At 42.9% G+C, this 25,654-nt stretch overlaps 2 protein-coding genes and 1 long non-coding RNA gene across 6 annotated transcripts in view; 2 read left to right on the top strand and 1 right to left on the bottom strand.

Annotated features, from left to right (window-relative positions):
* The window catches only part of Br (broad-complex core protein), a 52,854-nt gene extending 41,895 nt beyond the window's left edge, over positions 1–10,959 (bottom strand). The window contains exon 1 of one of the 2 annotated variants that reach the window (XM_077415330.1): positions 9,478–10,959. The gene's annotated coding sequence lies outside the window, so the exon portion shown is untranslated. The remainder of the gene's footprint in view (positions 1–9,477) is intronic. The other variant, XM_077415324.1, reaches the window with a different exon arrangement.
* LOC143902475 (uncharacterized) lies at positions 3,874–5,358 on the top strand. Of its 2 annotated transcripts, none has more exons than XM_077415412.1 (4): positions 3,874–4,124; positions 4,359–4,481; positions 4,567–4,833; positions 4,927–5,358. In XM_077415412.1, exons 2-4 carry the CDS (start codon positions 4,361–4,363, stop codon positions 5,094–5,096), a joined length of 558 nt encoding a protein of 185 aa, XP_077271538.1. In that variant the 5' UTR covers positions 3,874–4,124; positions 4,359–4,360; the 3' UTR covers positions 5,097–5,358. The 2 variants fall into 2 exon arrangements, with proteins under 2 accessions (XP_077271538.1, XP_077271537.1); XM_077415411.1 differs by having other exon boundaries at positions 3,878–4,124; positions 4,346–4,481.
* LOC143902436 (uncharacterized) overlaps positions 8,018–25,654 on the top strand; it is a 68,860-nt gene continuing 51,223 nt past the window's right edge. For both annotated transcript variants that reach the window (XR_013258380.1, XR_013258379.1), the window contains exons 1-2: positions 8,018–8,844; positions 19,555–19,675. This is a non-coding gene — a long non-coding RNA (uncharacterized LOC143902436). The remainder of the gene's footprint in view (positions 8,845–19,554; positions 19,676–25,654) is intronic.

The following is a 25,654-nucleotide window of genomic DNA, read 5'->3' as shown; positions in this document are numbered from 1 at the left end:
TAACATTGGATCGTTAGCATTGAACTTTCATAGTTGCATTGCAAAATTGTGCATTGTCGATGCAATTTGTGCGATTGCGTGGAGAGGTGATTTGAACGCAGGATGACGACTGCGTTCGGATGCATTTATCTAGTCCAACAGGTTCCGGCAAGCGTCCACGAAACGAACGTGCAACAGATAAGCACGAGATCACACGATGGTCGAGAAGAAGACGCGTGAATAAGGATACGTCTCTCTTTCTATTTTTCGCGTCAAATATACATATATATACTCACGGGAATGCGCATCGCGAAACTGGCGACGAGCGCCGGATCTACGAGACAATCGTTTCATCGATTATCGATCGTCAAATCGTTTTCGCCCGTGCCCGTCTCGGGCCGACCTAGTTTCCAACGATATTCCGTACGATTAATTGAGGCGCGATGATCCACGAATATTTCCGTCGGCGCTTAAAAATACTGAAAACAGGTCAGAGCGGCTATATTTTTAATTGTAGCGCAGACAGTCGGCTGCATCGAGTTTGCATCGCGAGATACATATGCATGAGGCGTTTAAGTGTACGTATACATGTTTACAACGCGGGTTAAAAACGGATCGTAGTAAAGAATTGAGGATGCGCCGCTGGCATTTTTTAGACGAGCGCTTTCAGCGTCGACCGTGATACCGCTTGCACTCAATACGCTTCTTTCTCGCTTCGAGACAGATATGTAACCAGTTTTTTTTCTTTCTTTTTTTATTTTTGCGAAACTAGACACACCTGTAGCAATTCATTTACGCACTTGCGAGCATATCTCATGCGTGTGGCACGCGCGAAGTTAATTACAGGATAAAATGCCACACATTCCATGCGAGTGCGTATCTCGCGTTTCCAATTAAAATAGGATTTTAGAAAAAAAAAAGAAGCTCAGCTTTACAATATATATAGATCAGATATATTCATCATTCAAACGCACATGAACGACTTTTAAAACGGATTCCACGGGATCTCAATTACACGGAATATGGAAAAAAAAAAAAAAAAAAAAAAAAAAAAAAAAAAAACAGAATCAATCTTCTAATCTGGATATTTGTCTGAGTGACAACCTTTCACCGCGTAAAAAGTGAAATTCTCGGCTATCGAAAAAAAATATCGATATCGCAATAACAGCCTCAGTGCGCTTATTTCAACTGGCCGGATTAATTTCCGATATGGGACACGCAAAAAAAATGCCTAATATCGCGATATATATGGAAAATTGCGAGCTTGCAGAAAAAAGCGACTCGTGCTTTTTACCATGCGCTTTATTTTTTCTCGCTCAAAATATAAAAAAAAAAAACTACGTTTCCATCGAAACAGCTTTCGATTTTTTTAACGCGAAACCGTGACCTTGGGCGAATATTTCGAACAAAACGCCGCTATTCCATATTGTTAGGGAAGAAGATCGATATTTCTGGATGATTGAAATTTCAGAGATTCTTCGGTTTCTCGGGCGTCGAACAAGTCGTCGGCGAGCGTGTCAATTATCGCGAAAGACATATCGTATAACGTACCTATAACGTGATGGTCGCGTAAAGTGCCATCGGCAGCTATGCGGTGTGATTCGCGATCACTACTATTATAAAAGCGGCTGCGATCTGCAGAAAGAAATCGGGGCCGCGAGTTTTCTTTTTTTTTTTCCTCACAACAGCCTATTTCTGGGGGCCGCCTAATTCATACGCCCGGGACGCAATATAAACGCACACCCGCGCCCATTGCCGCGTGCACATTTTTTTTTCGCTCGCGGATGTGGGCGCGCGGCATGCGTGTGCGTGTGCACATGCGCGCGTGTAATGCACGAAACAAAGAACCGTCCGAAGGAACCTCGCGCCCGCTCCCGCGCACGCATAAATACTCGGGCCGCGCGCTCGCGCGCATATACCCTCGTCGCGATAACTTACCGGATTCTCGGATATGATTCGTCACTATCAGCTGACGTGCGCATTTCAAGTGGCTTAAATAAAGTGACGCTCTTTCTCGCCGCTTTCACGATAGGGCGCCGCATCGACCTTACATTTTTCTAACCGACTGCAATTCGCGACCGTTTCCTCGCTTCACGTTTTCGACGCGACGTTACTTTTCCTCTCTTCCTTTACTTCATTTTAGAATGCCTTTTCAGATTACAATCGAGGAAATAATGCCAATTGCTATCGCGTGAGATAAGTTTGATAATTTGATAACCGTTGGAACAATTGCAATTTCAATATCGGTGCCGCGCGATGCGATAGCAATTACGTATTGAAATTTTCGCGACTTTCGTAAAATCGTAATAGAGGAAACATAAAGAGATAATAATTACTCGAGACAATTATATAAAATAATTAGGGCGTTTAATTATCTCAACGTAAAATTAAGTTTCTGCGAGATCGTGCCAATGGAAATTTCTAAAAATGTAATAACTACCGAAACCAGCAAAATGAGAAATCGATACCGCGCGATATCGCTGCGGAAAGGATTAATATTTAATTTATTCATATATCCGTGGATTATTTCTGAGCGAGAAATAACATGGTTAATATTTTACGACAAGGACGTAATAACGAAAATCAAAGGCAAACGGCTCTTTTCTTTCTCTGTTTACATACCACGTGTTTCTCTTTTTCATATGCATATATATATACGTAAAAAAATATATATAAATAAATATACATATATTTATTTATTTATTTGTGCGTACGTATGTGCGTGTATGTACGCGCGCGCGCGCGCGCGTGTACATATACATATATATTGATGTATGATTAATCGTTGTATCCGCTGCGTTATACGACAAACGTTTCCAAGTTTCTCTTGTACGCAGTCACGAGAGCTTTGTAAGACGCGATTTGTTAAATCTCGCACCTGCGACCTTCCTCTTTCCAAGGTACGCATCACATGGAGTCGACCGTGCGAATTTTAACGCGCAGCATGCGAAACGTGGCGTGGCCGCATAATCGCCGCGCACCTGAATTCACGTGCAATGCATATAGTAGAGTACATATGTGTATGTACATACATAAGTGTACATACACACACACGCACTATTCAATTGCACGTCTTGTATCGATGCGCGCGGAAATTTATTCGATTGACTTGCGCTGACCGGGTCGCCGAATGAATTCGCTTTGTTAATTTTATCGGACTCGCGCGCTCTTATCCGCGCGTGTTCCGCGAGCGCTCGCTCTTCTCTCTTTCTCTCTCTCTCCGTCTCTCTCTTTTTCTTTTTCGCATCGATCGGTATCGATCGTCGAGCACGGAGACGCAGGCGTTCCGCGCATTTAGGAATGTTTAAATTTAATAAGATACGCGATGTATATCGCGCGATAATCTCCTCAAGTGTATCCGTGGCTTGGGTTATCGGTTTATCGCGTGTAATACTAAATCGAGTTTCCGCGGAAATAAATCGACAGATATCAACGCGAGCGCGTTTTGCTATAGCAACGTTGACAAATCGATGCTAATATAATGACAATTAATGCAAATAATATGTAAAATGTACGAAAGATTACGATTTTTATATACTATTCTTACAATATTTCTCTATTCGATATCGCCAGATATTGTTACCTGTCTAATATCAAGATTAAATTATCAGTGTCAAAAGTATACGCGACGATGTCGAAGCATCGCGACTGACGTGTCAGTTTGTAACGTGAACGGCGGTTTCCCAACCGCGCTCGTTCCGAACGAGCGTCCGCTGCGCCTAAATAACGCGTCCGCTTGTCGGGGTCTAATTTCGCAGATAACGCGCGAGTCGCCGCGAACGTAATCTAGTTACTAGGCGTACAATCTAATCGACCGATTCGTATTATGTGTATGCATACCTGCACGTACAAACTACACTTCTATTCGTAGAATCGCACTAGTCCCGCGCGATAAAGACAAGTTTGCCTTTAAGGCGCAATTTCACGTGCCGCTAAAACAAGCGATTGAAGCGACAAATTTGTCGCTCGTATTCCAGCGCCAACAATTTTGTAGTTTGAATCAGTTCAACTACAAAGCATTTACTGCTCAAACGCAGTTGAGCAGTTGATAGTCGATAGTGTCGTGTATACAGCGTGTATACTAAAGAAAACATAACCACAAATATGCAAAGATGAATTCATTCGAGGAAAATGAACATGAAGAAGTAAGTATATATACATAAAACAAGCTATTTTTATAATGGTGTTTAAAAGAAACAATTGTGCTTGATTGAAATAACTTGTAATAGATATATGTTATGTGAATATTTTGTTTTAAAATCAAATAATAAAGCCATTTACATCTTTAAACGTAAACCAAAAAAAGTCAATATTTCTAAACATATATGTATAATTATGAAGTGTAAATGTATTTTTAATGCTATAGACATTGGTGCCAGTCATGACATGTGGACTATGTGAGGTTATATGCGAAGCAGATAACGTCACAAAACACGAGTGCCTTCAAGGGTATACTGAATATTTTATGGATGAGAATACTTGTTATTTTTATCCCGTGTGTGGTATGTGAAAGTAATATAAATTAATATCTATTATCTGTTTAAAATAATATTTAAAAATAATATTTTATTTTGTTACAATTTGTAGAAGATGGAAGTATATTACGACGAAGTTTAATTAATAATCAAGAGCTAACAGTTCAAGAAAACCCATCATCAATACTAACAAATAAAAGAAAAAATATAAGAAAGAAATTGAATGTCGATGAAAAACAGAAATTGCTTGAACTGGAAGAGCAACTAATTTTTGAAGTACATGCACGCGAACCTTTGTGGAATCCACAAATTGAGCTACCACTTCGTAGTAAAAAAGCTATTGCACAATTGTGGAAAGAAGTCTCCGAAGCTTTGAATGGTAAGCAAAGTATATATTCAATGAATAACAAAATTATTACAAGAACAGTATGCAACTCTTAAATATAAATCTATTAATAAAATGATTTTCTAGGAAAATTATCAGAAACTGAAGCAAAAGCAAAATTCAAGTCATTACATGATGCATATAGAAGAATCATCAACACTGAATCATTAGCAAGTGGATCGGAAAGACCTACTAAGAAAAGCAAGTGGCAGCACTATATTGATATCATTGAGTCGCCAGAAGCCAAATATCTATAAATAAAAGACAATAGTGTGTTAGTAATAAATTTTAAATTATCCATATAATCAGTTGTCTATATATGTCGCTTTTATATTTTTTGTTTATTTAAAAAATGTAATAAAACAAACCTTAAAGTTAAACACAAACGTTCTTCAGCACTGACAGGCTCTCTTATAAATGTCTGCTTCTGGAGTTTTAGTGCAATAATTTGTAACAAATCTTCCAATTGTGTTGATGACATGCGAAAGTAATTAATAAATCTTGCACTTTCTAATCTTATATATGGTAAGGTAGCTTTATAAAAGCCATGCTCGTTACGATTTTGAAACAGCGGTGCAACCCAAAACTTTTTTTTAGAATAATATCTTTTTTTAGTTTGATTTGTCAACAGCAAAGTAATGGCAAAAATAATATCATTGTTATATTTTATTTCACTTTCTTGAATCATACGATTACAATTTAGTAGCCAATTGTAATATTTTTGTTTTCTAGAAGCCATCGCGTAATATATAAGTTAATATAACTGGTTACACAAATAGTGCAAAATTTGTTTTTAACTGATTACACAAACGACGCAAAATCTGTCTCTCAACTTTCAATTCTGTCGCCCTGCTACCCTTTTCATGTACAAAAATTATCGCTGTTTAATTCAGCGACAAAAGTCGTCACGTGATCATTTTTGTCGCTCAAACGATCAGTTTCAGCGGCACGTGAAAATGCACCTTTAAGGTTACGATGCCGAGCCGCGATTTCGTTACGCAACTCTCTAAACCTATCCTCGCATTAATTCGACTATCTGTTTTCGTCATGTTAACGCCTCTGCGCGTGATAAGACTTCCTGTCGCCGACGATATTTTTGACGATAATGCGAAATATGATTTGCAATAAAAGAAAAGTGCCCCGATGGCTAATGCGATAGGTGTACCGTGAAAACGGGTTCTAATATGTAGAGAATAATTGAATAATGGTCTTTTACGAATCTTTATTCTGAGACAATCTTGCAATTTAATAATTCCGTCTCTTAATTTTTTATTGTCCCGCCTCTTTCTTTCTAATTCAAGAGAAATATAAAACTTATTCATTTACATTTTACATTTTACAGACAGATTATATCTCGAAATATATTCCCCTTTAAAAATTTCTTTTTTTTTCCCAAGAAATGTTTCTGGTATTACATTACATTGTAATTTATTATTTCTTCATCGAATATTTTACGGAATTTTGTAAAATTATTCGTCTCTCGAAGGGGCCAATTTTTATTTGCATCGAGGCCATCGAGCCGCGGTTAGAAAGCAAGTATGAAAAGATCGAGCACGGCCATTTTACGGTGTCCGACAATTCTCGGAGCGGAGAATCGAAGGACCGAAGGAGCAAAGAAGAACGGGAATAACGGGTGAGATTCAGCGTCCGTTATGGTTCAAGGAGAACACACCGTTACCGGATACATCCCCTTTTCTCTCGTGCGCAGGTGCTTCCAAGAAAAATAACTGGCCATCGCCGCACTAATTGCCCCGATGTATTAATGTTATACCGTGCAAATATGCGATCGGACAAACTGTATTATAAATTAATAAGGGTTAGCGGTCATTTCGATAATAACTGGATCGGACTGGATGAACGTGTGCGAAAGATTTTAATTACGTCAATAAAGCGATATTCCAAGAACGGAGAAATAAAATTCTCGTAAAGAGGCATGATTTAGTCGTATTTAGGGAAAGCTGGTGATTAACGTAATTTTAATCACGTCTTTATTGCAATAAAGTTGCTTGACAGAAATAATAGACAGCGAGTATTAATACACATCGAAATACGTACAAATTAGAGAAGGACTAGATAACTTATAAACTTGAAAATAACGCGCTAAGCTTATTTTGCGGAAACTTCGGGGCAAACAACCGATTTTAAAGAATTTACTTTGCGAGTGAGCGTGTGACTACTCACATCCATTTTTATATAAGCAGATTTCACGAGGAAAAATAATAGTAGAAAAGCCAAATACAATAGCAGCCTCGTAAGATTCTTACGATCTTTTCCTTCCAATCGGATTTACCAAATTCTTATAGTTCTCACAATCGGACAGGTATAATTGAATGAGAGAGAAAGAGAGAGAGAGAGAGAGAGAGAGAGAGAGAGAGAGAGAGAGAGAGAGAGAGAGAGAGAGAGAGAGAGAGAGAGAGAGAAGGTATCGTTATGCGCACGCTGTCATGTGTGCTATCGCGCGTTGAATTGTTCATACGAGCTAAAATTACCAGGCGCGAGCGTTCGCGCGGTATCGGTATCCGGATGGGTGACGGGTCTAATCGTGGGAACAATATAGTTTCTCTCGCGGTCGACGAAACCGTCGGTCAACAAAGAAGATTAGGTGGGCGCGGACGCCGCGGACCCGCAGCTTTGTCCGAGGCCCATCCTTGAGAATCCGCTTCTGCACGCCCGCGCGGGTGTTCTCTATCGGCTATGCTGCCGCACGCGCGCGCGTACGAAGCGCATACGTAGCGAGTAGCGAGTAGCGAGTGCACGCGGCGCGGCTAAATTTTTCAGGAACGTCCGCGTCATCATCGAGAGAGAGAGAGAGGCGCTTCTTATTTTTTACCAGAGCCGCCTCACCTCCCTTTCCCCCCTCTCTTCCCCTCTCACGGCCCGTTCCCTCATACGTATCGTCCGCCGTGTGTCCTCTTCGCTCTCTCGCAATTTTTCTCCATCTCTTTCGCTCTTTCTCGTTCGCTCTAATGTTGTCGATGTGTATACTCGCGGAATCTATTTATACCTAGGTCCACTGGTGTTTTCAACTTGCTGCACGGCCGTGCAACAAACTTAACCTGCGGTCTCTCGTAAAAATAGGGAACGGACGCGCCGAGCAGAGAGAGAGAGAGAGAAAGAGCGCGATTTGAAGAAACTCTGCGCGCGGCCGCAGGTGCGGGCGAAATATCATCTACGAATAGCAATTATCCGCCTCTTAATATTTATACCGCGTGCTTAATATTTGCAACACGTGGTGTCCCTCCTGACTGCCGTGCATCGTAAACGCACGTAAATAAAAGAGTAAAGAAATATATATGTATATGTGTAAAATCTATATATATGTAAAGGAAATATATATGTATATACGTACGCACGTACATGTGCGAAACGCGGGACACCGTGCGTAAACTCGCGGGTGCCGAAATCCCGCGCTACAAAAAATACGTAATCGCCCGCGGTTAGTGAACAAAAAAAATAAAAATAAAATAGCTCTCTCTCTCCTCTTGCGCGCGCACGCGGCGCGATAACGCGACGAAATTGGGTATGTAAAAAAAACACGAAAAAAAAGGAAACGAGGAAAAAACGATTACTCCCACGCAGCGGGAGCTCCGCGCGCCAGACGAGGTGCGGCGCGGCGCGGCGTGGAAAACGAGAGTGAACAGTGAACGCGTAGAGTAGAGTCGAGCACGTACGCGCGGCATGGCGTGGCGCGGCGCGGCGACCGTGGCACGGTCGCGGGCACGGCCCCGGAGCGACGTACGACAAACGAGGGAACGAGCGCGCCTCTCGCGGCGCAGAAAGTGCGAGCGAGCGACGAGGATTACGTCATGTGCCAGGCACTCTCTAACGTCTGGCATTATCTTCGTCTAGCGCGAGTCTAGCCACGCCAGTCCAAACGGTACTAACGCCGCGCTACCGGCCAGCGTTGCCGTCGCTGTTTCTACCGCCGCCGCCACCGCCGCCACCGCCGCCGCCGCCGCCGACGCCGTCACAACCGCCGTCACCTTCGCCGTCTGGCATACATAGGCAAGGGCATACGAGACACGCCATCGTGTGTGGATTCATGAAAGGACACAGGCGCGTATTCTAGCGCTAACTAGGTGTTCAACGACACGCGTATGCGTGTCGCGCTCACGGACACATGCGTACGCGCGCGCGTATACTCTCGCTCGTATGTTGGTGCATGTGCACGCATCGCATCGTCACGAATACGCACACTTACTTACATACATATTTGCATGCGTACCGCTATATGACTCGCGCGACAGATACATGCAAACGCTCGTCCCCTCTTTCTCGCTCTTTCGCTTTCGTTCTCTTTTTCTTTCGCACTCTTTTTCGCTTCGGCCCCCTCCCCCTCAATCGCTCCTTCTTCCTCTTTCACTCTCACCCTTGCGCATTCTCTCCGTCTATCCCTCTCTTATTCCCGACCTCCCGTCCGCCCCCTTTAAGTACCCCCTCTCGAAATTTTTGCTCTTTCTTTCCTTTTCTCTCTCTCTTTCGTTCGTTCCCTCTCCTCCTCCATACCTTCGTCTCGCTCTACTCCAATCCCTCCCTCTCTGTCTCCCCCAAACTTCTTCCTCTGTCTCTAGCGACCGCGTATACACCGTGGAAGCCGCACAGGCGGCCGAAGGCCACCGGTCTCAGCTGTGGACGTACCTTGATCGTCAAGCGAGAAGTGAAGTGTGGACCTCCTTTGCCCCGGCGTCCTTGTCGTCAGTGCTGAGCCCCGATGCGACGAAGATGACGATCGAGAGACGATTGTCTTCCCTCCGACTTCCGCCGATGCGCCGTGCCGAAATATCGCCGAGCGGACAGACGCGCCCTGTTTCTCGCTCTTTTTGCTCTCGCGTCTCTTTCCTCCGGCCACCTTTCTTTCAGTCTTCAAGTCGTCGCCGGCTGATCTCTATCGTATTCCACGACCGTCTTATCCGGTGGCGGAAATTGGACGAAATCGCGCGTAGAATCTTCGACGGACGAGCGAGCCGTTAGCGATTGTATAACGACGTATGGGACAGTCGCATGTTCCACCCAGCGAGCCTCGATGATCGACGGATTTGCTCCGATTTTTCACAGTCGCCTCTCACAGAGATCACCCTTCGAATCGTCGATGATCTCAAAGACCCGCGGAGACCGCGTAATGAAAAAAAAAAAAAAACCTCCGATCTCTTCCGCTAGCTCCTTCTCATTCTTCGTCGCGACTCGTCCCGAATTGACGTGGCGCACTTTCCTTCTCGCGCTCTTCTTCCGTCACGATCCTCCTCGGATCCGTCCGCGGACACGTCGATCGTCTTGAGGGGATCGCGGATCCGACGATCCACGAGACACAGGATGGCGAAAAAACGTCAAGCGAGATTTAATAACGCGCGTACCATGGAATCACTCACACCGTGACCGAGGGACCGTTTTCTCTCTCCTCAAGGAAGTCGTCTCCCTTTCCCTCTTCTTCTCGTGTAGAACGCGCGTAACTGGATCACCGTAACGCGTACTCGCGGTCCCGTCGATACACGCATGGGCGCGCACTGCTTTTCCGCCTTGTCCCTCGTGACGTCGGTATAACTGAAGAACGCGCACTTCTTCTCTCTTTCTCTCTCTCTCTCTCTCTCTCTATTTTCCTCGACGACGACGACCGCCGAACACTCCGAGTTAATTTATTCCTTTGAAACGTACGCGACAATCTTCATGGACCGATAATGGCGAAAAGGAACGTGGAAAGGGAAAAAAACACGAAGGATTCGGCGGTGGAGGATTTTAAATATCGATAACACCTTCTTGTGTGCGTAACACGCGCCGCGGGATTGTGGAAACGACGCGCGACGAAGAGAGAGAGAGCGAGCGATGACAATTGTCGGTTTGCGCGATTTTCGAATGTCCTGGCCGTGTATTATCTTGCGCGCCGGTTGAACGTCGAGGACCGAAGGACCCAGCTGCTCTCCTCGCCGCTTCTTTGGGACACACACCGGGGGACTACCTAGTCGTAGAGTGATTGGGAACGCGACTGGCCAAAGCACTTGATTCGCGCGCGGTTCGGTTTGCCCGTTGCTGCGCCTCTCCCGTGCAGTTTTTTCGGCAGTCCTGTGGTATGCGTGCGCGCGCGGCGTGCATGTGTGCGTGCCGGAGTGCCCGCGACCGCGCGCCCGCGCGAGCGTGTGTACGCTCCTCTTTCTCCGTCTCTCTCTCTCTCTCTCTCTCTCTCTCTCTCTCTCTCTCTCTCTCTCTCTCTCTCTCTCTCTCTCGGTCTCTCCGCCCCTCCTTCTCTTTCTCTCTCTCTCTCTCTCTTTTTTTCTCTCTCTCTCTCTCTATCCACACGAAGAGCTCTTTTTCGTGCTCCTTCCCTCCGCGCCGTTCTTCCTATCTCTCTCTCGCTTCCCTCGTTTTTAACACGAGCGCGTGTACCGCCCGCTTGCACGCGCGTGTGTGTGGGTCCTCACGTGTTGTGTTCGTGCGGTGGCCCCCGTGATGTACGCCGAAGAGCGGCCCTGCGCGCGAAAAAGAGAGAGGACTCGAGGGGGAGAGCGGGCGAGCGTGCGAGAATGAGCGAGCGTACGAGTCGTACGAGTATATGCGGCCGTTTATATGCGTGCGTATCGCGCGTACGTATGCACGTAAGTATATATACATATACACACGTCCGTCCGATCCGGCTCGTCGTGTCGTGTCGCGGCGATGCGTGCGTGTGCGCGTCCCGGGTAGGCGAGGGTATAGTTACCGAAATGTTAACCTCGTGGAACCACTTTTTATTGAGTGTCGCAAAATTCATAGGAACCTCGCGACGCGAGGAGAGGGGGCTTAACCCGGCCCCCGCTCCTCCCGACTCACGCTTAGCGGGGCTGACGCCGCGCGGAGGGGCGACAACCCCTACCCCCCGTGCCACGGAGTCCCCCGCGGCATCTCTCCGCGTACCCACCAGACGTCCTCCCTCCCTCCTCCTCCTCCGCCCTCTTCCTCCTCCTTCTCCTGTTCCGTCACTTCCTCCTCCTCGTTCTTCTGATCCGCGTCCTCATCCGCGTCCTCATCTTCGTTCTCTTCCCCTCGCGCTCGCCCGACTCGAGGCTCTGGTCCTCGCCAATTCTTCGCCCCCCCCCACCATTTCCTCGCTAGTGGCCCCCAACCCTCGGTTTAGTTCTTTTCCCCCCTTGCCCTGGCACCCTTGGTCTCTCGGCCATGCACCGCTTCGGCTGTTCCCCTTGCTCGTCTCACGAGTCTCGTCCGTGCCGACCAATCGCCCTCCCTCCCTCCCTCTTTCCTACTCGCCAACGTTTGGCCCATCCGCTTATTCCTCTCTTCTACTCCCTTCTGTTCTTTTCTTCGCTTGACGCTCTTCTCTTCCCTTCTTCTCTCCTTCCCTCGCTATCACTTTTTTTTTATTCCGCTATAACTCGCCTCCTCTCTCTCTCCTCTCTTATTCTTACCTATCCACCCTTCCTTCACCGTGCTCTTCACTTTCTTTCTCTCTTTCTCCTTCTCCCTATTTCTTTCTTCCCCTTTCGGCCGCCTTCTTTCCATCGCTCCTCTCTCGTTCTTCTCGTATTTTCTCGTCTCGTCTCGTCTCATCTCTGCCATCGGCCTCCGAAACGAAACGAAGAAGTCTCGCTCGCTTTCCTCTGCCTCCCCTTGTCTCCCCTTTTCTCTCGCTCCATCGTATGGCAGTAGAAACGACTATCTCCTCGCGCTGGTGTTTGACACCGCCAGCAACCCTGCCTTGCCCCCACCTGTCAGCCCTGTTACCACACTGTCGCGTTCGGTATTTAGCCTTTACATAGCCAAACTTACGTAGAGTTAGCTGTACATAGTACGACCGATCTTGTTTTACATTACACGCAACATTATGCGTCATCGCCTATCGTGGTGATCGTACGGGGCCGGCTTGAACAAAACGGTTACATGAATTAGAGATGAATTTACAATATCCTTCAAAAGTCTGTCTTGAAAAGAATAGAAATAATCTAGAACGTTATTAGATCAATTATGTATATATGATATATATAAACATATACATATTTCTCAATAAAAAAGTATGTTAGAGATAATCAGATTACGGTTTTTTAAAAGCAAGATACATTTTTATATATTTTTATATTTTGTCACATCTATTTGTAAAATTCCGAAAAAATTTATCTGACATTTTTTTTATTGAGAAATTAAATTGACTCGTTCTCTGTACAATGGTTATTAGGATTATGTCATCTACGGACGGATCTAAAATTAATAGCATCGCTCTCGATAGCCGGGGGAAAGAGAGAATGAGAGAGTCGTCTATAAAATATTATATCATCTGAAAAAGAGATCGACGAGGTAACTGAAGAAATTATCGGCGCGTATACCAAAAGTGATGGAGGCAAATTAGTTATGCGGACTGTTCCGTATAAAGAGATACGTGTCATCGATGTGTCAGCGACACGGCGATGCGAAAAGGAAACGTTCCGATCTCTCGCGTGAGGCATTGCAGAAACTTTTTTTTTTTTTTAAATCGCCAGCGCTCTAAAGCGTAATCGGTAACGACATTTTTTTCCGCCGTTAATTCGATTCCTCTTGCAGATAGGCGAATTATCAGTCGCATCGATCTATATATATAAGCGAATACCTTTTTAATGTCACTTGTAATCCCAGATGCATCTGTGTCAATACGCTGCAAGGTGTTTTCCTCCAGTGTTTTCCCTCTCGACATCGTATTCGAATAATGTATCTTTAGATTAGAGCGATAAACGGCAAATGCAGATTGCTGTTCTTCACTCGTTTAATCGAGCAGAGAGCGTGATCGACGTTCGCTAGCGGTTCATTGGGATAACGAGCTCGAGGACTTGGCAATATCCCAGGCTCTCGTCGAACATCAATGAGCAATGGTTTTAGGGTGGCCGTTACAAACTCTTCGGAATGCTTAGAGCGCGATCTTAACCCGTCTATTTCGCATAGCGATGTTATTGGTACGTCACAGATTTTCCTTCATAACTCTTTAATTGAAAAGACGAAGCAGTTATACAAGGCAGTTAATTCGGAAATTCTCTTTTATTGATTTTTTACACTATGTGAATTATTTTTCTAAAAAGCAGGTTGGCCCTGCTATGACAGCGTAAAAGTACCTAACAATGCAAGTTCTTCTCCGAAAAAAATCTAGTTTATTTTATACGATGCGTCTTGTACAATAACCTCGTAAAACAAAAGATTTAAAGTACTAGGGCTTTAGATAGAATCATCTTGAATTAATGACAACTGAAAGCAATAATACGATAAGAACAATATTAACTAGACGATAAGCTAGCAGTTGACGGTTTGAAAGTTCGTCACATTCACATCAGAAAGAAAAAGAGAAAGAAAGGCAAAAATGCGTCTTAACGACCAATTAGATTCGCGAGAATGGGCTTTCGCGGTGTATTGTCGAATCCAACGAGATGGTCAATTAGGAACGAACGAACGGGAATTCGCAAATGCCATGGCACTCGTGGTGATAGCGATCAACCTGGTCCCGGCCCTCGGATTAATTCAGCGCGATATAATCCACACTGTAAATGAGACATGTGAGACGATCGTGACACTTAGCCTAAAATTCTGCGCTTATGCCCAAACAATTGAGGCGGCGTGAACAAACTACCGTTACTCTTTCGCGCAGGCGGAAGCCCATGAGCGAAAGCAGATTATTGTGTGGCGCATGAAAGCACGACACAAACCAATCCGCAAAAAGCCGCACGATAATTACATCGTAATTCGTAATCGTTTGACTTGTGTGTTTCGTTACATGAAATAATTCCGAATTTCCGATCGATAGGTAAAGTATACCTAACGATGGCCCATTACTAATACGAGTGTACACAAGAAGTATCAACTGTTTGATTGAAAAACGCCAAGTTTTAAACGATACTAACAAAAAGCATAAATAGACGATGTAACATAATTTACATAATATCTATAAAGAGATCCAGAAGTAAAAATGTTTCTATTATAGACATAAAAAAACTTTATTATAAGTTGTTAATTTATAGTTGTTTATTATAGTTGTTAATCTATTATTCAAGAATGATAAATTATACAAATTTTTACACGGCTTTAATGCAAATGTCTGTTGCGCAACTCGCATGTTATCCTTGTGATTTGTTTCGCGGCAGTGATTATGAAAAACTCTCAACGTGCAATATCGGTTTAAAAATTGTTAAAAAATTATTCGAGGAAAAACTTAAAATCAAGAGGTACGATTAGCATGTATCAACTACGAAATTCTTCGCTATTGACATTTACAATAGAAAACTTTGGTCAAACTTGAGAGAATATTTGCACGATATATTATTACGAATATAACAACACGAGTACGAAAAGCATGATGTATAGTTCTCTTACATAAGGTGGCCAAACACTTAGGAAAGTATTATCGATATAGGTGTGAACGCGATCATCGATCCATCTTGCCCGCATAAAGGCGCGATGAGAGAAGAGCTCATCGTGCGTTCGATCCAAGCGTCATTATATCGAGTATCGGCTCGCCTGGTGTAACTTTGTTACGCAATATCTCGAATCTGTAAAAATTCGCAGCCGTCGTCTTATTGTCTCCTCTTCCTCCCTCTCTTTCTCTCTCTCTTCCGAGGCAGGCGTGACTTGTTGCAAACGCCGGCTCTCTTGACGTCTGTAAAAGGTGAATCGAACCGGATCCACGAGCGACTGCTCGAAAGCGTTTGATTTGCTGCGTCTTGTATCGCCGGCGAAATTTCGTTCGGTGATTTTAAATATAAAATGGTTGCTCTATACGCGTCATCATTGTCACTGTTATCATAACGATGCCGAGAAATAATATCGATGCTCCGCACATGCAACCAGTCATTAATCTTTGAGAGACGTACTCGGTAACATCGCGATACTATATTAATCTCGCCATCTCTCACGCACACCGCGGAATATTTGCGTTCTGACTAACGCGAGAGATAAGATTATAGTTTATATCGAGGGCAAGATGTTGCTGATCTATGCGAGTTTCGCATCAGAGTCGAGGACTCGCCGATGGGAATAAGAAATAATTGCGAAGCGAAAGTCGGCATAAAAAAAAAGTTGCACGTTGAGTTTTTGGTAGCCAAAAACAAATCGCGAGAGCTTAACTTGTAGGAGTTACGAAACAGACGTTTGCATTAATGCGCACAAAGTTGTATAAATTAATATTTGAATAGACAGCTGTGTGTGTGTGTGTGTGTAAAATTTAAGAAAAAATTTCTGCATTCAGAAATATATTATAAACCAAATTACAGTAAACCGGTATATTAATGGCACTGCTATAATCGACCGATTATACATTCGATGCGATCGGGACGTCAAAGAATTCAACTCGGTTATGCACGTCGATCATCGCCTGTTCTTCCGGTTTTGAAATCCCAAGTCAAGTTTTTGCCTTTATGTTTCCATTTGCGAGGTTGCCTTTTCTCGCGCGGACTATCCTTTACGGTAATATTTTGTAAGGTTAAACCTTGATCTCTCGAGGACATTTATTCGAGGAAGTAAAATTTTCTCGGAACTTATCCTCTTCAGTCATTCGAATTGTTGTGACAACGATGCTAAAACAGTCAATATACATACATGTGACATACCGTGATGTTATAGACATACTCTCTTTATCTTAGTGTATCGTATATGCTATACTTCCTTCATTTCATTTTGATATAACAAAAGATACGTGAAGAAATTATAAAATAGAGAATGAAGCGATACCATAAGAGTATCTCTTTTTAAAACGTATGTATCAACAAGATTTCATCAATCCTTTCCGCGTTGATATCAAGCTATTTTATTTTTTATGCATTCTACATTCATCATATTCGTCACATAACATGTCGTACAGCAGTTTAAAGTGAAATATCTTGAATGTGTGATGCACGAGGGCTCAAATCGTTTATTTATCTAACGTTTATTTGACATTCGCGAGCGATCGAAGCTGATGAAACGCGGCAGTTTAACGCCAGCGTTGTAAACGTGCGGTGAGAAGACACACGATGTCCCGCGCGTCCGCGATATTATTCGAAAATTCCGGTGCAAGGTGCGGCGGTCCTTTGCACGAGGCTCGCTAGCAGATTGGGCAGGATGGCTTCCTGCAAGAGAGTTTGCTAGTCGATCGGGGGCCATGAACCTCGAACAGGTTGGCCCCTTGGACATTCACCTTCTGTGCCGCTTCGGCGCTCGTCCGCCCCCCCGGTTCCCCTCCTGTTCTCACAGTTGCTGCATCTCTCGCTTCCTAAGGGTACGTTCGCCTTTATCCCGTTCTCGACCCCCCTCCTCCCCCCTTGGCCCTCCCAACCGCTATTCCTCCTCTCCCTTCCGCGAGCCACGCTACTCTATTTCTCGTTTGGTCCTCTATCCACCCATCTCTGCACGTCCATTCGTCTCAATATACGCACGTCTATCCGTCGCAACGTGTATTCGGCTAGTGCATTTTTGCGTTCAGTCGGCCCTCTTCTCGCCTGTCGTTCTCTCTCACCAACGGTTATTTTCAGAGAATTTTTAGTCGCTGTAAACGGTACTTGCGAAATTCACGATTATCCATTTAACTCTGAAGGGCACATCGAATAAGAACAGCAATCTTTATCACAATTTCATGTGTGTGCGGCTTTGTCAATTTTTCAATATAATTAAATAATTGTCGCGTGAACTGTGCGATTGTTACTCCGTATTACCTTGTTATTTTAACATCTTACGACTATTATTTTGCACGATTTCTTTTAAATTATATTGCGCGATAATATATTTTCAAGATACATTTTTCTCTTTTATCACGTTAACAGTATCCTAATTTAAACAAACAGGAAAGACAATCAACTCTTTTTCTCATATAATTTTAGAATATTTTAATGGCGACTTTTTGGAATTCCACGTTCAGCGCATTAATCACGCAAGCGCGTAACTGGTCTCAAAATTTTTTGCTTGTGCAGCATACCTTTTTTTTTGCGCAATATATACAGTCGTCCGCGATGCGGAATTACGACATGCCGCGTCACTAACCCTATTCATCGTTCGATACATAATTTCGCAAGAACTCTCACACTGCACATTCTGTTATCTCCTGTTTATCTAATCAGGATTAGACCGCATTGGGCAACAAGATCAACATATTGAGTGTCAACATCGTGTAACATGAATTTCTTCTTAACTAATTAATATATTCGCGAAAGCTGGTTATTGTAAATTTTTGCGAATGAAGTATAATAAGGAGAAGTAAAAATCGATTTAAGAAAGTTTCATCGGACGAATTGAATTTCATTTCTGCAATTTTAATTGCATGACTCAAACACGTGTGTAATTTTCACGATACTGTTCCGCAAATAGCACACATTAACGAATTATTTAAATGTGCAAATTTTTAACAGTTGCGACAGCTTATCCGTGCACGATTAACATATTTGCTATATTAGATATGTGTCTCAATGAAGTTAAATATAAAAGACGAAAGGCCTGTCTTATTTTCTCGTTAAGAAGCGAATCAGATGCCTCCGTGAAATCTCGTTATTTACGATTGCACTATCATGTTATAATATTCTAGTAGGTCTATCTATTAGATTAGCAAAAACGTCTTCTTGGAAGTGGAAGTCTGCTTACTAGATGAGATAAACAGACGTCGGTATCAAGAAGACTCATTTTTGTGTATGTGTACTAGAACATTGTGAAATAATATGCAGTCATAAACAAATTAATTCGAGATGAGCTTATCGTGTAATAATGAGAAGAGCTTATCGCTAGATATGATATTCTAACGAAGGTCGTGATGCAACACCGTAAGAAACCTTACACGAATTGTCTGAAGATTATGCAATACCTACGTGTATCTGTCGTAATATGTGAACGTAATGATGTAATTTTTGCGACATTTCACTGTCTTAGGATGACGATAATCAGCCTCGTATTTAAAGTGGCAAATGTCTCAAAGCGTGATAGTTTGTTTCTTTCTCTACGGAATAATCTTGGCGAGAATGTATAATTGTAAGAATACTTACGACGGCCGATGGTTTGATTTTCCTTCTGCGCCACTCGGTCGCGTTCCAATCACGCGAGATCGTAACGTGGGAGCGAAGCTTCACGTCCAAGTGTGCCGATTATTGCGCGATGTCACTTTTGTTATCATTACTGCTTTCGGGGAAGCATTTCGCAAAGCATGAGGTAATATAATAACAGAAACAGCCAGTGCCACGTGCCAAAAACAATCTAACACGCTTCTCGGTTTGATATATATTTATAATATCGCGCGCGCGCGCACACACACACAAATGTGATATATTACAACGTTCCAATAACATATAAGGCTTAAACTTATAATGATTTAATAATTTAACGTTTGAGGATATATTATACCTTTACGTAAATCATTGATCGTCAAATAATGCACATTCGCAACGTTTACCATTATAGAAAATTAATTATGGAAAATTTTATACGCGCGCACACACACACACACACACGTACATGTAATGTATAACGCGGTAGATTACGCAATTACAACAGAGAATATTTTTGCTGTTTTTCGTCCTATGCGCGCACGCGATTCAGTGCGCGAAATAATTAAAACTCGGAATACTAAATTCGTCTCTCTCATTAAAGACATTTAATTAAAATGTAATTTCCATTTGTACAAAAAGAAGACGACATGTATACACCAATTTGAACCGCGGGAAAACCGATCGCTTTAACATATCGATATCGTGTACGTGCGCGGGCACATATGCGTAATAATCGCGGTACGATAATCGTATTCTGAGGCCCGATCACAATTGATTCCAGGTTTAGTCTCTACGAGATTATGGCGGCTGTGGGATGACAGTGCGTGAGAACCCGCCTTTCCGGACGCAAATGACTGGGGCTAATGGATGATTATTATGCGCATCCTTGCAAATTTGACCAGGTAACGTTTGTTAAGCACGTCCGCGTGCATCGGACACCGGCGAAAACGTATCGTCGTGTGTACGTTTCGTGGGGTAATAACACGATGCGGTAGATGTAAGATAGTTATAATTAGGCACTTATTCGACCTAGCAACGTGCTGGTTACCCATGTGAACTTCCTTTTTGGCAATTCGGGATACGCCGCAAAAGAAGAAAAAAAACGTAAAGCCGTTGTTAGAGCGTCGCTACGAGTCCGCGAATATAACTGAAATTGCGCGCGCGCGGTCGTATGCGTGTATCGATTCTCTTAATTAGCGCGCGTTAATTGAGAATGCAACACTCGAGCGGAACTGTACGGATTCGCTCTTCCTACCTTTACGTACACGTGTGCGTGTGCTTGCTCTTTTAATCTGTCCCGCGACCTTTATTGGTGCAAATCACTGCATCCGAAATACTTTTGTTTCGTATTAAGAAATGCCTTTTAAACGGAGTCTTTTCGCTGTGAAAATTGCGCAAAGAGACTTTCGCGAGATTTCCGTCAAACAATTTTATCTCCCAAGTTTACTCCTAATTAATGTACCCTTTCGGGCATGCTAGAACTAGGCTAATTGTTTGTATATAAGAACTCGCGCTAATGACTGGTTAACTTGCCACAGTTAGATATGTTGGAAAACCAAATCTCTAAATCTCGTTAAAATAAAATACAGTTTTATATTAATTAAGCTTCCGTTAATTATGCGCATCCTTGAGCGCATACCTAATTAATTAGACATTATTTCAGTATTAAGTAACGTTGTACCTTTTAATTACGCGTTTAAAAATGTTTACGTCGAGCAAGCGGACTCCAATTTTATGAAGGAATTTATCAAGTCTCTTCGGTGTGTTTCGCGTAAATTTCACAGAAACATTATCCTGTTTATTTGTCCACCGCAAAGTATACGCTCTTATTTTTGCATATATCGCTTCCTTACTTGGCTGTCCCAAATTTTCCGCACAGGTGACCTACGTCACGCGATTATTCAGTTAATTAAGTCGGTAGGACTGACATCTGCCTTTATCTGTCTCTTGGGATGTGAAACGTGCCCCAAAGAGGGCACGGACGGAAAGGGTTTATTCAGTTTATTGTGACGTCCCGCTATCTGGCATTATGACTGGTACCGACTCCTCCTCTTCCGAAAAATTATATTAATGCCCCACAAGAGAGATTTAATACCAATCCGATGTCACGTGCGGCCGTTTGTCATCCAACGCACTTGTATCCGCACCTGGTTTTTTTTTCCCGAAACGGACGACAGCAACCTTAATGCGACAGGATGTGCTTTAATACCGATCCACGGCATTTTCTGTACTTTCCGCAAACGCTTAATTTCTGGAATTTGATGGCACCGAAAAATGGAACCGGAAACGAAAGAGCGTTTCCATACTAAAGAGCGTTTCGATATTCAATGCGATAAATTATCCTACCACACACACACACACACACACACACACACAGATACGTATAAAATCACACCGCGGTCTACCGGTTCGCGCGGTGTCAATTAAACAAAAAAAAAAAAAGAACAGCGCATGTTGGTATGAAAGTTGGTGATACAAACGTCGCAATGATATATACGATCACTCGAATTTTTACCGAATAAAACCGCGTTGCGGGCTTTTATATCCGGTCGATAGAATTATCACTATTTTTCCATTCTATCAATCCAGTAAACATATGTATTATTGTGCATATAATTGTACAATATTGCCTATTGCAAACGTGAAGCCTAGTACGTGTTCGTCAGTACACGAACGCTCGGTTCGCAGACGATTATTCACACGCCGGTTCGGGCATTATGCGAAGCGATCATTACGACGAGACGCGACCAGACGTCTTGACCTTCGTCTAAATTCACGTCAGTGACCGTAACGCGAGTCTAATACGAAAGAGAAATGAATCGCTCTGGTGGGGAGGAGGAAGGCCAAGTAGATACCAAGGCGAGTAGATACACTTTATCGACGATGAACGAGCACGCTGGTGGGTTTCTGAATAGACAAAACGCCGGACTTGGGCCTTGCGTTCAAGAGAGAAAAGAAATGAAGAAGTCGCTTAAAAACGGATATATTTCTGAGAGCATTAAACATATAATAAAAGAGGAAGAATAAAGAAGGTGTCCAAAAAAGTATTTCTAATATATCTTATCGTATCTTTTTATGAAATATATATTTTGCTCATTTTAGATGGATATGTTATACATACATACATATATATATATATATATATATATATAATTATTATTTATTTACAATTAGTATTATGTATGTAAATATATAAACATACACAGTTATATAATGCAAAATGTCAAACATACCGAAATATATATGGGGATTTATATATATATATATATATATATATATATATATATGTCGATATAGAATATTAAATATAGAACCTAAAATATAGAATTTTTAATATTAATTAGAAATAAAATATTAATGATGCTATGTGTCAATGATCGTGTTGTACCCAATTCATGACTATTTTTTTTACTCCAAACAACTCTGTTTTGATTTTTCGCGAATTCTGTCGAGTGGTTTTCTTTCCACACAACTAGGTGCGTGCTGCAATTCGGGTCTCTCGAACGCACTCGCGGCAAGTAAAGCCAAGGACAACTGAATCGTGGTCGAATTGTTTGTTTTCGCGGTTTGTGTTAGGAAATTTACGAGTCCGTGTGGAATTTCTTCGGTAGCCGCCCACGATTCGGGATATTGAACTGGCGGATACGACCGACTGCTTTGCGACGCGTCATAACACCGCTCGCGATTATTGCCGTGCCGACTAGCGCGTCGAGATTTATTATTATGAATCTTATTTAATTCGCAACCAGGAAAACCAGGCGTTCAATCATTGTAGAATCGAAAGCTGTCAAACGCTTCAGCGTTCCGGGTGTACGAAAAAAAAAATTAATTTCAACTCGGCAATGGAACTTAACTGTGAGAGCTAAGTTCGACGTTTGCGGAATACTTTGCATAGTTTTGCCACGAAGCGGCTCGGCAACAATGGCCCTTTCAAGCCAATGACATTTGCGTCGTGTCGCTCTCGTGCCTCGCGAACACATATAGTCGAAATATATAGCCAATTTTCAACGTTACTCTGCATTCCATTTGTAACGACCCCGCCGGTTGTGCACTTCCTATAGATGCTTGCCCACCCGGGCCGTGCGCAGCCCCATAATCTTCCTTTTTATTTCATTTCGACCGTCCTAACGCGCGTCTTCCGCCTTCGCTCAAAGCGAACTTGGCTGCGCTTCTACGCACACGCACGCACCGTCCGTGTTCGGCCGTGTTACGTACCAGGAAGCGTGCGTTTGCATTTTGCGGAAACGCCGAGTGAGAGTCCAGCGCGTAAAAACTGATAAAAAGCACATGTTCATTACGTATAAAATATATCGTGACGAGCGAGACGTATTCTTTGAAGATCGGTTTGGTTTAAAAATAATGAAAGACGCCCCCCTGCACGTAAATCTGAGAATTCTTCCCGAACTGCAGACGTTGTACTGAAGCAACTGTAAAAACTGTTTAACGTATCTATAAAAGTAAAAATGAAGATGAGGGGCGGAGCCCCTCCCCCGCATAAAAAAAACTAATCTAATTCTAAGCCTATTTCAACCAAATTTCATCTTCAAGTTTTTAGAAATAGGCTTGGAATTAGATTAGTTTCTTTTACGCCTACATATGTGTACTATACACATATCAGCAAATTACTTTCTTTAGCACTGACGCAAACTTGTATATTTCTCAAGCTTTTTTGTTCATATAACTTTTTAAATAAGCAATGACCGACGATTAAGTTTGGTCAAGGTCTTTGGAGGTGCCTCTCCTCATCCTTCATTTTTACCAAGATCTGATTTGGGGGGGAGGGGAGTAGTACGCGATTTGTGGTCTAGTGAAACGCCCTATAAAATGCTGAACGATCGCTTGATAAGGTAAACAATTAAAAGTTGCAAAAGCAAAGAGAAAGGAATCTAACATTTTAATATGCTGATACTTATGAATAACAGTTGATATTATGAGTCAGTTTATTAAGAATTGATAGCTTTTGAACAATTGATAGCTTTCTCAATCGGTCGCCGATGGAATACAGAAAACAGGTCTCGGATAAACGTAAACATCGAACTTGCCTCACTGCAGTTTTCCTATCACTCGCAAGATAACGAAAACATTGCGCATCTTGCCGATACGTTTACTCGGAAATGTTCGGCGTATACGACCACCAGTTCGATTATCATTATCAGACTCCTCCGAAATAAATACGACGGCTGGAGCCGCCGCATTAGCCGCCATCGCGAATTTTCATCCTGCGAATCGTCCGAGCGGCAACCCGGAGATACACGTCGGTCAAGGTAAACAGGCGCGTTTTATTATTTGCCGGGCTACTTTGTTTGCGAAAATTACGTATTCGCGCGACGATCATTGTAACCTCGGTTACGTATTCCCCGGGGTTGATGGCGGGTTGATGGCGCGAGCGGGGGTCCGCCGATCGCTGGGGTGGGGACCCCGCGAGGTGAAATCGAAGGGGGGTGTGTAAAAGAGTGCGTGCGCGCGCGGGGGGATGGGCACGCAGAGACATCATCATCGCTGTTACTTGAACGTTTTTGTCGGCGGCCGGAGGGATGGTGGGGTCATTATGCGCAGGTAGAGGAAAGCACACCGAGAGAGCGCTAACCAATTCGTTTGCCGGCGCGCGTTATGGTTTTACTCGCGAGAGGTGGTCGAGAGAGAGAGAGAGAGAGAGAGAGAGAGAGAGAGAGAGAGAGAGAGAGGGAGAGAAAGGAGGGGAGTGAGAGACCCGATGCGGACAGAAGCAAGCGTGCGAGCGCGAGCGCACGCGAGATCGAAATGTTATTAATGCCGGGGCGCGCGATAGGAGACAAACAAAAATAATTAATATTTATCGTCCGCGATTTGCGCGTGTATGTCCAATCGAAACGCAATATTCCCTCAGGCGGCCTTCGCTAATGCAAACACATCGGGTCCGCGCAACCATCGCGAAATTCCGACCGTACGCCAATCGCGCTAATTCGATAATGCTGATCACGCTCAACAGTCCCGAGCAGCTCTTTGCTTTTCTCCTTTTTTTTTCTTTTCATAAAACGGTTGCCTGATAAACCGCCACACAAAAACACATATGCACACACGTCTGACGGATATTAATGTAGTAGGAGAGGAGCGCGCGGGGTGTTTTGAACGGGTGAACGATAGCATTTCCTTTGAGGTGAATCTTGTTCAGTTTGGTATTCCGGTATCTTTGATTTCTGACGAGCAAGTCCGATGGAGGAAAACGTACAGTGATATCAACTATTAGTAAAACAATTTTGATACTTGTTATTCGTCACGGTTATATGGCGGTATAACTGGTGAAATCATAAAACACAAAAGCATTTAATGACACGTAGGCGTAATATTTTCGCATATAGATAAAACTAGTTTAAAAGTTTTTCAGAGTACGCTAGCATAAGTTACAGAGAATACATTACGGGTCGCGTATATATCGCGGAATATGGGAGGAAATTATTATCATCTGTAATTACCAATTAAAATTTGAAATGCGCAATATGCAATTAAAATTTTATACGCGTAATAACCAATCCAGAAAATACATTTTGTAAAATAAACTTAGGAATTTTAAAAGCATTCGACATATTGGATAAATATGTGACGACGCATAAATATGAAAAAATTACGAGAAGGGAGAATAATGCAGAGAAACGGAGATAGAGAGAGAAGGGGAGGAGGAGAGGGCGAGTTTGTTATTTAACACAACTTTAATATTTAAAAAAATAATTATGCTTTTCTTTAAAAAATTTAAATTAAAAATTATATACATTTATGAGATATTATTTAAAGAATTTTCTAGCGTTACGCAATAAAGTTTGAAAACCATATGCCAACGTTCGAATCTATTTGTTGCTTGTAAAACGCAATATATAATAAAATAACATATAACATAGTAGGCTGAA

This window comes from Temnothorax americanus, unplaced genomic scaffold, assembly GCF_048541705.1.
Source record: "Temnothorax americanus isolate GAGA-0224 unplaced genomic scaffold, ASM4854170v1 Scaffold4, whole genome shotgun sequence".
Taxonomy (NCBI): domain Eukaryota; kingdom Metazoa; phylum Arthropoda; class Insecta; order Hymenoptera; family Formicidae; genus Temnothorax; species Temnothorax americanus.
The sequence above is the reverse complement of the archived record's forward strand: the minus strand, read 5'-3'. Positions and strand labels throughout refer to the sequence as shown.